At 37.0% G+C, this 16,519-nt stretch overlaps 2 protein-coding genes across 9 annotated transcripts in view; one reads left to right on the top strand and one right to left on the bottom strand.

Annotated features, from left to right (window-relative positions):
- Positions 1–16,519, bottom strand: part of FOCAD (focadhesin) — a 117,061-nt gene that overhangs the window by 2,212 nt on the left and 98,330 nt on the right. For all 8 annotated transcript variants that reach the window (XM_080573262.1, XM_080573269.1, XM_080573268.1 and 5 more), the window contains 13 exons: positions 15,806–15,925; positions 14,677–14,799; positions 14,119–14,196; positions 13,068–13,139; positions 12,798–12,900; positions 11,477–11,557; positions 10,251–10,379; positions 7,432–7,547; positions 5,533–5,793; positions 4,837–4,926; positions 3,597–3,774; positions 2,073–2,170; positions 1,008–1,259 (listed from right to left, as the gene is read on the bottom strand). In XM_080573262.1, the coding sequence (XP_080429388.1) occupies positions 1,008–1,259; positions 2,073–2,170; positions 3,597–3,774; positions 4,837–4,926; positions 5,533–5,793; positions 7,432–7,547; positions 10,251–10,379; positions 11,477–11,557; positions 12,798–12,900; positions 13,068–13,139; positions 14,119–14,196; positions 14,677–14,799; positions 15,806–15,925 (1,701 nt within the window). The remainder of the gene's footprint in view (positions 1–1,007; positions 1,260–2,072; positions 2,171–3,596; positions 3,775–4,836; positions 4,927–5,532; positions 5,794–7,431; positions 7,548–10,250; positions 10,380–11,476; positions 11,558–12,797; positions 12,901–13,067; positions 13,140–14,118; positions 14,197–14,676; positions 14,800–15,805; positions 15,926–16,519) is intronic.
- HACD4 (3-hydroxyacyl-CoA dehydratase 4) overlaps positions 1–16,519 on the top strand; it is a 66,716-nt gene that overhangs the window by 23,862 nt on the left and 26,335 nt on the right. The window lies entirely within an intron of this gene.

The following is a 16,519-nucleotide window of genomic DNA, read 5'->3' as shown; positions in this document are numbered from 1 at the left end:
GCCAATCGAGGTTCTGCTCAAACTACTCAAAGTGCATCTCACCATCAGTGTAATTTCTCCCACTGCTGGATCTGATACACCCTTTGTTCCCTCCCCCTGCCTCAGCAATATTATTTGTAACAAAGGCGGCACAGTAAATTTCCTTTCATCTTGCCAGTTTATGCCTCTAATCTTTTAATATGATCCTTTTGTATCAATCTTTTGTTCAAATGTTTTAAGGCAAATCCTTCGGTACTCTTATCGCCTTTGTCCCACTTTCATCCTCTCATTTTTCATTGTTCTTCTGGCAGTGCATGGTGCCTGCAGGATAACATGGTATTTCAAACTTATCAGGATGATCTTCAGGGCATAGACTCAAATTCTTCCCTAAAGCTTAATCATGAACTTACATATTAACAGCCCACTCCTACATTCCTCCCACATTCTGAACTCTGATTTCAGTGGAAACACAGACCACAGAAATGTGCAGGAGCCAGTGATTAATGGTTCTGCTTTGCACAAGTAGCTGTGAAACTACAGATTCATAGCAATATTTCCACATATCTCAACCACAAGCAATCTACAGTGGGTTTGCCAAAATAGGCATAAATTTGTACACTTGTTTTTGTCAAATAGTTGAAAATAAAATGAAACACTACAAATGGCAAAGATCTTTGCTTGTCTTAAATTGCCACTGTAGTGATGTCCAGCTACAGAGAATCTGCCCTTTTGGTGTTTCCAAGGCTAACTTGCTCCCAGCAGCTACCAACTCTCCTCTCTGAGCTGTACCCTCTAGAGTCTGACTCTTGGAATCTTCCTTATTTCTCACAACTCTTATTTTACTTGAGAAACTATGTTCCATTTTTTAAGACAAGTCATATCTGATTGCAAGTAAAGAAAAACAAGATCACATATCAGATGCAACAGATCTAGAGGAAATAACCACTTCACTTAAGACTTGAGCTGGCTGCTACAAACAGGGTATTTTCTGACTCTTGGAAAATGCTTACCCCTACATGCAATTTTACCTTCTGTGTTTGTTCTTTCCACGGCTCTTTTGCTAGCAAAAGGAAAATGCTACTTGGAAGGAGAGTGAGAGTCTCTTGCACAGCAAGCTTGTCGGTGGCGTGCCTGCCAATGTGATCCTTAGATAATTCTGGTAACACAGTTTGGTGCTTCCATGATGACCAGTCGGCACTGAGGCCAAGCAGTAATGGTGCACCATGGTCAGCCCAGGCCACCACAGAAGCTGCAAACAGCCACAGGAGGAAATCTACGAACTAAAGAGTAAAAAGATAAAAAATACACCTTATTAAATGAATTATACAAGAGAAAAAAAATAACAAACACATGGTGGTTTACTCTTAAAAGTAATCATCAGAAAATTTAGCTAAAATTCAAAATGCAAGAACTAAAAAGTTCTTAATATTATCTTATGCTCTGAAGCAGTATAAGCTTTTTTCCAAGCTCAAAATCAAACTAAAATATCTACAGAAAGACAAGCAAAACCACACTCTTCTAAGGTCATCACTTAGTTTAAGTGGGACGACCCACACTTCATTTAAAATGGGGAAATATCTTTACAACAACATGACTGTAGAGGGAAATTAGGGATGGTCACCCTTCTGGTGCTACAAATGGTTGGGAAATATTGCAGCAATGCAATGAACGTGGCTTACTTGATGCCCTAACCAGATGACTTAAACAGCTGAAGGCACGTTATAATGAACTATATTTATACCCTAAAACTGCCCCAGCCCTTTTAGAAACAGCAAGTGCAAAATTATGATCGCCTTAGATAGTTCTACTGGAGAATTCAAACTTTCCTTTAATTGTTCTGAATAAAGCAAGTTTGTAGCAATGGTTTCTTTAGTTGCCTATAGCTCTTCTCACAATTTAGATGTCATGGTTATTTTAAAGTAAGAGTTTTAAATGCACATTCACAAAACAAATTGAAAAGAATTTCTCTATGAAATTGACAGTCTTCTAAGATATTAAAACATAGGGAATAATATGCATTGCTGAGAGAGAATGTGAATTACACCAAAAAAGCCTTTTTCCTGAAAACTGCTAATTGTTTTCACAACACATACCTCTTTAAGATCAACATTTTGTATAGGTGTTGACTTGTATGCTAAATTTCTGATGTAGCCCATCAAGTCTAGCAGCCAATCCATTCTTTCCAGCACTCCTAAAAAGAACAAGAACATTGACTTACTTAAAACACTAGGATGTATCATTTTTCCTTAAAAATCAAGTGTAGGAAATCACTGCAGCAACAACACACTGACTATGGAGGAACACAAACACCAATACCATCATCACAATTAATTCATGCTTGCCACTGGCAGAAAGCATGGAGGCACTTAAAGAGTACAAAACCTTTGCTTGTAATGCTGGCAACACACTGAACACACTGAGAAAGGAATGTTTAGTGAGATTCATTTCACCTAATTGCAGCCTACGCTGCAGACATGACTGCTGCTGAAACCTAAAACCTTGCTGATCTTTTTGCCCCAGTACTTCATTCCCTGATGTCACTACATCAGATAAGAATGTAGGGAGTGCTGGGAAAATTCTTCTACAATGCAGAGAAGATCAGTAAAATACAGTTAAGGAATGGAAATAAAACCAGCCCTCAACCCAAGGATAGAACATATTTCATCAATTCAGATTATTCTGTCCAAAATTCATTCTGTCTCTTGCAAAGTAATAACCATCTTTATCTCATCTTTGGTTTTGAGACCATGTCACTTCATACACTTCCATCTCCTGCTATTCTTTACATATGTCCTCTTCCATGTTGCCTCCTCTTTTACCCAAAGGAGGCTCACTTCACTCATTCAAAACTCACTACTGCTTGAAGTTCTTCAATCACAGTTGGCACCTAAGGCACTAGCAATATAATGCTTTAAATTTGGTCTGTAAACAGTCAACCTAAGGTCTTGCAGCCAACAAAATGGGGAGGCTGCATTCTTTACTCCTTCTGTGCTTGTTTCTTCCTCCTTTATCCTACTGAGTGATTCTGCTACTCCTCTTCTATCAGCTCCAGTGCTTATCAGACCTCCAGGCAAGCCAACCAACTCATTAACCTACCAGATAACTATCTGTTATGGTGGGGAGGAGGAGGAAGGGTGACTTGTTTCCTGTGTTAACTCAGCACAAGGAGCTCAGAAGAGGTTCCTTGGCTCAACCACTGTCATTGAAACACCTCTATCTACTGTGTCTCACACTGATAAGTTAGATACTAGATTTGAAGGGTAGCAGAGTTGCACTGCTACTTGTCTCTAATATTCTATACGTGTTTCTTGAACTGAAACACCAGAAAGACTAGGACACATGGATCTAGTCAAAACTCTGGTCTGCGAATCACTTGGCTAAGTTAAATGACTTGTAGCTGATCCACGGAACCATAAATAATTGGAGAAAACCATTAAAGCAACGTTTGATAGAAGTATTTGAAGAGCTGAAAAAATCTGAAGATTAAGCAGTTTCTAATCTGAAGAAGTTTGAAAAGAATTGGGTTAGACTACCTTAGTATTGTTTTAAAACGAACAGTGCTGCCCCACTGATCTTTGTTTATACTGTTGTTGATTCTTCTTTAAGGCTGGCCTTACCTGTGTTTTCATGGCTCACAATACGAGCATGATAGAAACTGTGCAAGAACATCCATGCAATAGACTCTTTCTGGTGACAGCCTGTCAAAGTATAAATCATGGCACTCAAGTTCATCAGAGGCAGTCTGCCTTGAGAAATTAAATACAATTTGGTGAAGACGGCCTTCTCTACATTGTTCTGCAAATGCAATAAAAATACATTAAATTAAAACATACCTTTCTTGTGGGAACAGTAGGAGATGCCGTATTACCCTTTATAAAGACGGGGAAGGAATTCTCTGATTATTCAGCAGGCTCATTCTTTAAGATATTACGAAAGACTGTGCATTACAGAAGACTGTACATACTATGTTAATTTTACATGCATCTACATAGTAAAGTGCAACTCAGTACAGTTTGATTGTTTCCATACTGCTTTAAGTTTTACATTCCCTTTTGAACTGAAATAAGCCATCCTGACAGTTCTGGAGAAACTTCTTGCAAGACAGATTTCCCACAGCAACAAAAAAGCGCTTTCTCAAATTGTGTTTTAAGTGTAGAAATACAAAATTAAAGAATTAGGGAAATGACAGTTCTGCTTCCCTGACCTATTTAAATGCTTGATTTATGTCATGGATATTTGCTTATAATGATCTGCTCTGAAGTCTTTCCACATGGGTCATTTCCTTAATGTCAAGTATTTTTCAGCTGTTAAGAATTCCACTGCTAGTCGATCTGGTGAGCTGGAAGCTGAAAGTTTCCATTGTTATAATTTTTATAATTATCTATCTTGTCCACCAGGAAACATTTTGTGTGTGAATACAAAGACAGCATATTAAGTCAAGACTGAAAGGCTGTTCAGTTGAAGTATTTGAAATTTTTAATAAAAGCATACATCCGACAGTTCAAGTACAGCTGATCACCAGGATGTATTTACAGTCTGTTTCAAGTAGGTGGTTATGTTAACACAGGAAGGCTAGTCTGATGTTTGCACTGCTGGACTAAGAATATCTAACACCATTCCTATTCTGGTAACATTCCAGTTCATAGCCCCCAGGTGGAATCAGTTTTAGATATGACTCTGATCATGTTTACTTCCCTCTGATGCCTGCAAAGCAGTGCCCAAACCCTCTTATGTGCATGACGCACAAAACAAACAATGCTCTTCAGGAACTAACACACTCTGGCGAAAAGAAAAATGATAAGGCATGCTTATTTCATGTGATTTGGTGATAAAAGGTCAGGAGAAAAACATCATTACCTTAGAGATCTGGACAATGCGATCCATCTCTGAATCAGCCATTTCTGAGATACATTTTGCTACACTGACATACATCTCCAGTTCACCCCTCTGGAAATGGAAAAGTAAATGAATGTTTGGATGCATACTACCAGGTTTCGCCTTCACTAAAACCAGTGAGTCTGGGAACTTTATTAATGATCATGATGACTAAAATGAGGCTAGAGACTGGATTAAATATTTATTCTGTTTTACACATTCTGTATATGCTGGAGACTTCAATGCATTTAATAATTAGGGAAAAGTGATAGTTTATTTATTTTTCAGCTGCCATTCCTGGGAGATATTTTCTCTAGCTACATCATTCTATACATCACTATGAGAAGCTGAATCTTCTGGTGAAAGAGAAACACCTCCGATTGTTCTATGTTTCTGTTTCAGTAACATTTATTTCAATACTAATACTATGCTTTTCCATTACCAAATCATTTAAGATGGCAAAATGTACATTAACTTGGTTTCACAACTTGGACATATTCTAAACAATATGCAAAAGTAATTTAAATTGATATTATGTAGGAATCTTAACTGTTCTCACCAAATACTTTACATTCTACTTCATGTTTCAAATCTGATGGGTCAGTGCAAAAAGACGGGATTTAACATCAGTAAAAATTACTAGTTACAAAGTTCATACACCCCACACTTACTACTTACCTGAATCTCATTTGGTAAGAGCTCAAATATTTTCTCAGCAGCCTGGCAAAGAAAGCTCCAGCAATACTGGGCAGGGTTTGGAATTTTCATTGCCTGCATGAGTCCCTGTAAAACACACTGGCAAATTTCTGTTTCTTTTGTGCGACTCTTCATTTCAAATTGTTGTATTAGAAACACCTCTGTAAAAGACTGTAGTTTGTCTTCTGCAACATGTTTCATCCACAGGGGCAGGGACATGAGAAGGTATTTCTGGGTTTTCATCTGAAAAGCAAATGCAAGATATGAGGGTCATAAAGTTTGCCATAATTCCCAGATTAAGTGTCTTCATTATGTTTGGGTCTTTCTGTTTAGCCTGCATAACTGGATTGATATCCTCTTCGGTGGTGTTCCACAACATACAAGCAATTTACAAATGGTGAGGTATTACTTATCATTTAACAGACTGAAACAAAATTTTAAATTGCTTTGAAGTAGCCAGTGATTTTTTTTCTTCCATGCGATATAAATCAGTATGTTTCACGGACTCCAATAATTGTCTCTTGTACTAAAATTTTTGCTTAGTTTCAGATTCTAATTCTATACCAGCCTGAATCAACTATTCTTATAAAGCATGAAATTGTAAAAAACTAACAAACAAACAGCTCAAATACTACTTCAAAAAAGTACTCTTAATCTAGTTAAATCAAATCTCTTCCATAAACACTTCTAACTTCGTCTTCCCTCTTTTGACGAACTGCTTGAATTAAAAAGAGTACAAACATAGCAATGTTTTGTTTTCCTTAAAAAATGAGGAATTCCCTTCCAATGAACCCTACCTCAGTAAATAACATGTTTTTGTACTGAAAAGAAAATTGTGATTTTGCTGTATGCTACCCACTGCATTCCTACATAAAGCATACAGACCATGAACCCCGGCAGCTAAGGACAGAAGTATAGTACTCCTAGCACCATTAATATTACTGTTTAGTGAGGAAAAAATGAGCAATTATATGAAGAAATCAAAAACTAATACACTCTGTGGCTAAGTCCACTTTGTGACCTCAAAACCTCATTGTACTGAGAAACTGGGGCTCAGAAATCAAGTATTTTATTTCTTGCCACCTCATGTCTATCTTAAAATAGCCACCAGGTGTTTAAATATCTGTGAAGATTAATTAATTAAAAATTACAAGACAAAGATACTCCTTGAAGAACTGGAAAAGATCACAAAAATCTAGAACGGATTTTCTGAGTATTGTCCTGGAGCTACTCCTCAGCTAGTATAAAAAGACAGAGCTGTACAGCCAAGTGAACTGTGGGATTCAGGGAGATTTAACAAACCATATCATGGAACTCATGTTGAACCTCCATAAAAAGAACTGCATTGTAGGGAGGATAAGCTCCAACTTGATTCCACTCTAAGTGTGTCTGTTGACTACCTACAAAATTAAGGTAAAGTTTTCTAGAAGTAACACCTTTTACTAGATTCTGATTTTACTAGAGATTCTGCTAGAAGAAGCAGGTAAACTTTCTGACAAATAGGTAGGTTTTTCTAAAAGTCTATCAGCTGGTATAAATAAAATAAAAGACAATTGTGCTCCCTACATGCCGTACCTTCTTACATCTCTAGGTTTATCAGAGATGCAGCAGGAAACAAAAGAGGGAAAAGGTCAAGAGATCTGAGTACATCTAAATAAAAACAATGCAGAACATCTTAAGTCCATCTTGTATTTCAAGGTCCCACAAGAGCCTCTGAGAGAGACTCAAGAGCTTTTCAAGAGACTGGAAGTCTATCACCATAAATATTTGCTAAATAATATTTCTGCATAATTCTGAACCCAGAATTCACTTTCTAGCAAGACATTCTAAACTTCAGTACTGTCTGAGTTGAGGTCCCACAGATTTTTCTGACATACATACACTGAGACTGTAGACAAGGGGAGGTGCCACCCACATCCCCAAAAGCATTGCAGCATTTTGAGATGACTGGGCTTGTGTCACAGCCAGTTCAAGACAGAGGTGTTTTACCTCATCACCTAAAACAGAAGAAACATACAGAAATTAGGAAATAGATTATCTTTACTTTAAATTTATTCTAAATTCATAAAATAAAGGAAAGTTATTGTTCTACTTGAGCACTATATTAAACTTTGCATAGGTAGAGATGCTCCTTATAGTTTTCAACATATATAGTGTAGAAGTCACCTCTCCCCACTCATCCACTCATGGTTTGACAAATCCTGAAATGTCTTGCTAAGAGTTCACATAAGTTCATCCAATAAGAGAAATATGGAAATGGGAAGAAAATGAGAATTTATATATATATATATATATATATATATATATATAAAGCAAAAAGTTTTAATCTATAGACGGAGAAATGAGTCAGTTTTCCTTCCTGTTGAATGCAGGAGTAATTAGCATTGGTTTGCATGATTATATACTTCCATATACTACACGTTCATATAAAATGTCACAGAACAGTCACTGTTATTTCTGGTGGTGCTTGCTTGCAGGATTCTTCAGGTTAACATATGGGAAGACCTTACAGTGCATAAAGGTTATGATGGTTATGAAATCCTTCTTAGCGGTTTCTCTTTAGAGTCCTTGTAATAACTAGTACAGACTCTTCTTAACAGAATAACTAATCATCTTAATAGAATAATTAGTCATAAACATGTTGAGGTCTTTTGAACAGCATTGCTTTCATGTAGATCATGATTGTTACAGCAACAGAAGAACAAATAATTTAAGTATTATATCAGCATTTAACTCCTCAGACAGACTACTGCTACTTGTCAGCATAAAACTTAAATAGGTGCTTTGCTAGTCAATAATGAAAGTAGTCATCTATATAGCATGACTTTTACACAGTTCACTAACAGCGCATGAGCAAAGCAAACCATTCAAGAATCAAGCATCAGGCTTTTTACCAAACCAGAAACTTGATGTTTAGTCATTTGCAGAACCCTGAAAGAGTGAAATTGTTACATGATACTTTGGTAACCAATTCAAAACTCTCTCACTAGCTTCGACTAATAAATCACAGATCATGATTTAATTATGACTGTTCCCTTCAGAGCACTATTAAATACCAAACAGATACCTCCTAAGTCACATTATATAGTTCATCATCAACAACTGCAATAAACTTTATAAGACGGGAAAGCAATCTTTTGTCTTCAATATGTTTACAGATGAAAATATCTTCACAGATTTTTTTTTGAAATATATGTTCATGAATTCTCAGGCATGAATAACAGTGAACTAGAGAATCTGACAGAACTGAGTGTATTTTTCATATAAATATTTGTGACATATCTGTCCCAGAATAACTGTTAGTTTCATGTATCTAGCTTGACAGGTCATAATACAACTGTTCTGCATTATGCTTTCTAGAACAACATGAATATTGCTCATTAGCACACTGCACACAGCAAAAACCTATTTCTGCATGCATATATAACATGCAGGAGTGCAACTTCCACAGCAATACAGCAGACTAGTCAAGAGAAATTACATGTAAAAACAGACTATGGCGCTGTCTAAACTTAATAAAAACATAGTCACAAAAATGATGTAGTGTTTCCTCTGGAATTCCCCTGATTTAGAAAAGTTAGACTTCCAAGTAAAAAAACAGGAATAAAAAATTTCCCCATGCATTTATAAAGTTTCAGCTATTCATAAGGTCGCACACAAATTTGCATCAGCATGGACTGCACAGGTTAGTATAGGAAATTCTTTCACATTTTTACAAAAGGTTCCACAATCAATTGCAAGAATACAAAATAAAGCAGAAGATCCAGCCCAATTATCAGCAAAAGTATTTAGCATGTTGCCAAGTCTTTCTAGATCTAGCAAGTATTTGATCCTCACAAGACAGTTCAATTATATCTAGTGCATTTAGAAGCATTTTGAATACGTAAAGTAAGTATCAAAAAGAAATAAGAACAACCTCCCATTTTCCAGGCTGTATAGCACACCAATTCAAATGCAACAGCACTTGCCCAGTCCAATTGTAAAAAATAAAATAATCTGTAAGGCCAGTAATGACAACTACATAAATCAAGAGAAATAAAACTCAGCAGAATCAAACAAGGGAATACAGAACTTTCCATAGTAGGTGTTTTTTTTTTAAGTAAATGGGTTTGAAGTTCAAAGTCATTTATATCAACCAAAAGTGGCACTGACAGATACCCTCAGTAGAAAAATATTATACAGGCTGTCCAAGCCCATACTTCAAAATCAAAGCTACTCTCCAACATGAAGAAAAAGTGTTCCTAGAAGCACAGAAATCAGGAATGTGACAGAAAAAAGGGATATGATTTCCTCTGTTACTCAGTGTAATTTAGTAGACACAGTATTTCAAACTAGGGATAACTCAGTGAACTACAGAGCAGTTTAAACTTGTGATAAAGCTGCCTGCATCTTCCAACACAGACACTGGAGCTGTGCTAAATGGTGAAAATAAGATATAATTAATTTCCAGTTTTCTGATGCACTCTTCTCACTATAACAGTCCAAATCCACCACTGTTCTAGGGAACTCCTCCAAACCTCTTAGTTTTGATCTTCTCTAACCTATTCTTCTATTAAAACAACCTGTGTCCACACACTGATTGAAAATATATGCTTGTGAATATTAGAAATTTGGCCTTGAAAGCTGCAGTTTATGAAGTTTATGTTAGTAAAGTCATCTTGTGGCAAGTACAAGACTTAACAAAAAATTATAAAGCTTACCAAAGTTTAGCCTCATCAATGGTGAAAGAACAGATGCCCAGTTTACAGGTGGATACTGATGACTTTCTCCAACTATTGCAATGGGTGCCAGTGCTACTTTCAACAGCTGAGCTGGAACAGATTCAGGGCCTGCAACAAAATATTCAGTCACAGTCTAAAATTTATACACATACGTTCGTTAAGTCTCTCAGAAAAAAATGAATATAGTTTATCAATTCACACTGCACTGAAGACCAAACTGTAGCGATGAACTAGAGCGTTATAAAATTACAGGGGGGAGAAAAAAACAACCATGTAACCAATAGGTATCTGAGAATTAGCTGTCTCTTGTTCGTAATCATCAGCTGTATTTTTAACATTAATAACCTGCCGAAGAAGGCTTTTGTTACTGAGAATCAGAAGGTTTCTGGTTCCTTCTCCCCCTTGACCAATTTATGAGTTAGTAACAGATATTCCTCATCTAGTAGGGAACTATGTTTGCATTTTCTTAGTAAGAGAACAGCCAAATTTACTGATACTGTTCTCATGTCCCATCCTGGAGGTGCAGGCCACAAAACAATGTCAAACACAAGCTAACCTTTACTACGTACTGTATTACTTAAAGATGGGGAATTAATTCAGTAAAAGTCCTCCATGAAAGCAAAGCTATCTCTACCTCCAATAAAAGCAAAATGTGCTTAATAAAAAGCAGTGAGTTCACTTAGCTCTGCACAACAGTAACCTCTACTGCTTTACCTCCTTTAAGATTATAATCCAAGAGAGCTCTCTTTTGCTAGCACACCTCACGTAAGAGGATACTTTCTTCAGGTTCCTTTGCATTATCACACATAGCACTAACCCACTTGAATACCAGACCATTACATAGAATCTTAACCCAGAATTGCTGAAATACAGGACAGAAGAAAGCTTCCCTGATGACGAAGTATTCCCAAAGAACCATGTTAACACAAAGTGATTTGACTTTCATTCCCACAAAGGATGTCATCTCACAGACAGAGGAAAGGGGAAAGGGAAAACATCTAAGAAGCCAGAAAAAATCATCACAGTAATCCAGTTTTTTGTTTTAAAAGAGTTTGTGTAGAAATTTTTAGAGATATGACTGCATTAGTAAAGCTCAAATTAGTATCTAGAAAAGTTCTCTTAGCAAATAAAAGCAGGATATTAGGCTCACCTTTTAAAGCCATAATACATTTCCTGGACATATATTACAGTTCGATCCTTCTTACCTTTTTTTCCACTTTCAACGGCAAAGTCAATGGCTGCCCTGATAAAGCTGTTTTCAGGCAAGTAGCTAAAATCCGGAGGAACTGTGAAGACAAAAAGACTCTTTATATACTAAAATGTGCAAGCAGGAATTATAACTTCCAGCTCCCATGTAAATTTAAAGGCCAAACTGAGCTTTATTTGAGCTAACTAAGTCTGCATGTGATTCAATGCAATTAGACCAAAAGATTATTGATAGATGCATTGGCCTTTCTGTTCTTAAGGTAAGTTAAATGCCAGCATTGATGAGAGATGTCAGCTCTAAAAAACAAATTCAATGACCAACTGAAAAGCTGGGGTAAGAATTTCCTTAAAATACAACAGACACTGCAAGTCAGGCTTTAAAATAGAGTTTCAAAAGCTTAGTAAGCTTAATACAACAAAAAACATTCCGTATCTATCTAACCTCAGGCCCTTGTGTCATCCTATACAGAAATAGGAAATCTAAGATTTATTTATTTATTTTGCTGATGAGGATGTTTATTTATACTTCATGTTATTGGTTCCCAACTTGGTTCACACTGAAGTGAACAGCTTCCAATTCATTAGTTCCCTCCTTTGGTAGTTCATCACTGTTGTAATTCTACTTTTCTTTCACCTATTGGATATTGAAACAGCACCAGAAGATATTAACATATTGACAGAATACCAGTTTCTGTGTTAATCACAGTAACTACATTAAAGGGGCATAGAACACCAGTTTTCAACATCAGCTCACTAGAGACCCCTACTAGTAAAATACTCATTTGAAAAATCAGCTTTTTCTTGTTGTTATGGACTAGTTTTTAAGTGTTAGCTTTTTTATAAAGTAAGATGTATTTGATTACATCTTAATCTAATAAAACAAGGTACTTGATTAGATCTTAATCTTGCTAAAACAAGGAGTAATTAATCAGCATTAAGGCATCGACTGCATAATGCAGACAACATACCTGTCATATGCAATGCAAAACTTCTTTACAATTTATTCTAGGTGTTTTAAACAGAGTACAGACAGAAGCAATAAATGAGGTTGGCCAGAACAACTGAGTAGCTTACTTTGATACTGGAAGTAAAAACAGATTGCCAGGGTGTTGAGGGCATCCTGTTCAGCACACTGATTCCTGCTGTATGTTCCAGCCTTTAGGGACACACAGGACTATGAGGTCTCTGATCCAAAGTCTGTTGTGTCATTTAATAGGGCTACAGTGTCTAGACTGCAAGTGTCTGATGTGTCCCTTGCTATCTTTTCAGTTAGATGTTATTGCTATATGTTCTTTAGGTAGCAATATTAAAGCATCTTACCAGATGCCCTGCTCTGGGTAGAAGACAAACAGGACATATGAAGGTGTCCCAGAAGTCCTGCTGCATTTGTCTGAAGGCCAATCTGCCCTGAAAAACTGATTATCTGTTGAGACAATGAATCAATACTTAGTCAGATTTCTCTATGTTGCCCCAATTAAGCTGGACACAGACATTACATTGTTTCTTTAAACAGAACTGGTCTGTTTGTGCAAGGTGCCAAAATACCCTACTGCACTGTCCAAAGAAGAAAACAAGAGACTACCTCCTTACCTGTGTAAGGGTTCTGATGACTTCATTGAGCTTGCTTTGAAACTGGGACGACTGGATGCTCTCAGATTTCAGCTACCAGAGGAAAAGCAAGGATAAAAAAAATGTGAATTTTATAAGGGAAGAAAAACAAAACAGAATGGATGCTGAAAAGACAGATTATATTTGCACCCATGCCTTTTTGTGGGGGAATAGAGAAGAGAAGAAAACCTACACAGCAGTAAACTTATTCCCAGTGACACTGGTGTGGGCCATATGATAGGAAAACAGAACAGACTCCATCCTACACACTGTAATCCATCCCACTTGGTTCACACCCAACACAGCTCAGTATTGTGTAAATGGAATGCTCTGGTAGATGGCCACTCCTGTATGGATGCAGGAGAAATCATTGTATTGTTACCACAAAAGCTGGTTGAAGAAACTCTCAAAGACTCAATTTTGGAGTTTTAGAAAGCAGGCTTTTTTTTATTTTTTATTTTTTTATTGCAGCGCTGGATGTACTGGGGATAGTTCTTCCTAGAGTGCATACCTGACTCAGAAACTCCTGAACATACATTGCAGGTGTAACACATGCAAAAGTTTTCCTGTGAGGCATATACATATTCAATACTTTACCCCCAAATCATTTACGTAGTGCCTGCCCCTTTGGACATGTGCTGTTAAATGGGTCAGTGGTCTTTAGAGGTCTTTGAGACCCTCTGCTGGTTGTTTTCTTGGTGTCCTCTAGTTGAACTCTCCCTTATTGCATGTGCAGTGTGGGTCACCCCAGATGGTTCATCTCTTTTTCCCAGTTACATGTTCTAAACTAGTCTTAGTTGGTTGTAACCACAAAGCTCAGCAAGGCCTAAGGCTTCTTATCTATTTGTGCATACACAAAGCTCAAGGTTTTCTTGTCATTTTTATACATACCAACGTTTCAAAGTTGCTCAAGCAAGCATAATTTAAGCACTACAGAGATACAGCGGAGCCTTTGTTCAAGGCATCACTATCTTGCCTTCTTGTCAGATTTCTAGGAGAGCTATAAAAGTATCATCTGCTTGCATGTTCTCACCTGTATCATGCCTGCTTCAGAACCAACCAGTGCAACCAGCCCATTGACAGCTGCCAGACGCTGCATTGTTGGAGAACCCTGGAAATGTAGTTCAGGATCAGTGAATCATTGGGACCACACAGCACTACAATTGCATCTGTACCACAACAGATGTTTCACTTAAACAAAAGGGCTTTTCTTTCAACTTAAAAATCACAGCTGTTATCACTTCTATGCCCTCCATTCCAACAACCTCTTCAGGTCAGACTCCAGCATGACGGAGAACTATATTCTATCTCTTGCTGAATAAAAGAGACCTTGCTGAATATGGAGACCTCCTCCCCGCCCCCCCATGGAAATAAGTACTTCCCATAAAGCAAACAGGTACAAGCCAAACAGGGCTTTTCTTCTGTAGTGAACAGCCTAACGACATATTTTTGCTTCCAAACATCAGCGAAATAGCATATCCATATTCAATCCTAACTTTTCCTAGCACTGGTCCAGCAGAAGTGAGGCAAATTATGTCCCTACTGTCAAAATCCCCCCAAAACCCTAGAATGTGAACGCAAACTCCTTTACCTCTGCAATCAAAGTTTTTATCCAGGCTGGCATTAATTTGTTACGCAGGTCTTCAGCTTTCCCGTGACCACAAACTGACAAACCGTGAACAATTGTACCTAGAGCTAAAGCAAAAGCGGATGTCTGTAAGGTGAGAAAGACACATATTAAAAAAACAGATCTTCCAAAGAATTCTGTATTCTGTTCAATGTTTACTACTGAAATATTGCTTAAGTATTTATTATTCCTTATAGGAGTCACAGACTTATAGAAGTCACATCTTTGTCTAGAACACCAGAGGTTCCTTATTTCTAGTGTTTTCTCCTGTCAAGTGACACAGGATTTTCAGAGTTTAGATACTGATCTTTGGCACATAGTTTGTTCTGGAACCTTTATTCTAGAGCACACTTTCTGATACAAAGATGAAAAGGAGCTACAAAAATAGTTTGTTTTGACTTATTTTACAGATGAACATATTAAACAGCTGATTAGTGTAATAGCAGGCTTTAATATTAAATATTTTAATTAATTATTTAATATTTTTTCTTTTTCCATTTTTCCTTTTCTGGCAAACATTTAACAAAAACAACTACAAAACAACAACAACAAAATTAACAAGTACTGGAATAAAGAGATTATTCTGTGCATTTTTAGAGGGTAACTCTGGAACACTGAGGGATAAAGAAGTTATCTTTACTTTTTACAACTGGAAGAAGTTGTGGCTGTGGTTATGATGCACTGCCTGGAGTCTAAGGGAAGGCAAAAAATCAGAAGAGCACAGAAGATATGTTAACCTATCACGAAAAACTATTTAAAGAAAAATGTTATGAAAGACTAGAACTGGTGGGACACAGGGACTAAAGACATCAAGAACTCAGAAATACCAACCGCCTCCCTTTTACATGCAATCAAACATATAAAATCTGTTTTTATTTCATTCCCTGGTAATGACTATAAACGTGCAGACAATTTATCAATGGACCAAATCGTAGTCAGGCTAACCATACAGCATGAACAACATGCTCAGTGTTAGTTAATGATGAAAGCAGATCAATTTTCATCAAGTGGCAGTCTGGATAGAGTAGTATGCAGTATTAAATAGGTAAGAGAGAAACAGAACTGAAGCAAAGCCCAAACTCTGAATCTTCACCTGCTGATTATTTTCCACTAGGGTCCGCAGCTTGTTCATAGCGTCCTCAGCCTCTGCCGCTTCTATGATTCCAACACTGAAAGCAGAGACACAGGAACAGGCAACAGAATAGGAAAGTACCTGAAAAAAAACATTATTTAATTATGTTAACTAGTACTATTCAAATTCAGTGCAAAGATTAGAAGCCAAAGAACATTTTCCATAGCTTGTAATGCTACCATAACTTCACTGTGTGCAGCACCAATGCATCTTATTTACAAGGTCCATTGAGTAATCCCACAAAATAAAAAAGAAACAAAATAAAGACAGGGCAACCAAGCAAAAAACAACAAGGAGACTTTCAATACTTGCTTCCTCAGTGAGGATTTATACTACCTGGTTACTACCAGAGCAAAACCTTATAATGAATTCTTGTACAGCAGCTCAAACAGCATCTGCTGCTGCAGTTCCAACATTTGTTGCTGTTGTGTACCTTGGTCACATTTGCTTTTACTTTTTTTTTTTATTTGTACATACTGTTTTTCTGGTGAAAATGTTGCACTTTACTATACATACTGAATTATTTTACAATACAGACTAAATTCTTTGTTGTAAGCAACAAATTTTATAAATCTGTCTGCTGTTGTCTGTTATGGCTGTTGCCCAGAGGTAGTTTGCAAAGTATCTGGGATAACAGGGCCTGCGGAAGCTAAGACACAAGCCCTTAAGCCCTTG

This window comes from Anser brachyrhynchus (assembly GCF_964034855.1).
Source record: "Anser brachyrhynchus genome assembly, chromosome: Z".
NCBI classification, from domain to species: Eukaryota; Metazoa; Chordata; class Aves; order Anseriformes; family Anatidae; genus Anser; species Anser brachyrhynchus.
Note: the sequence above shows the minus strand (reverse complement) of the source record. Positions and strands in the feature narration are given on the sequence as shown.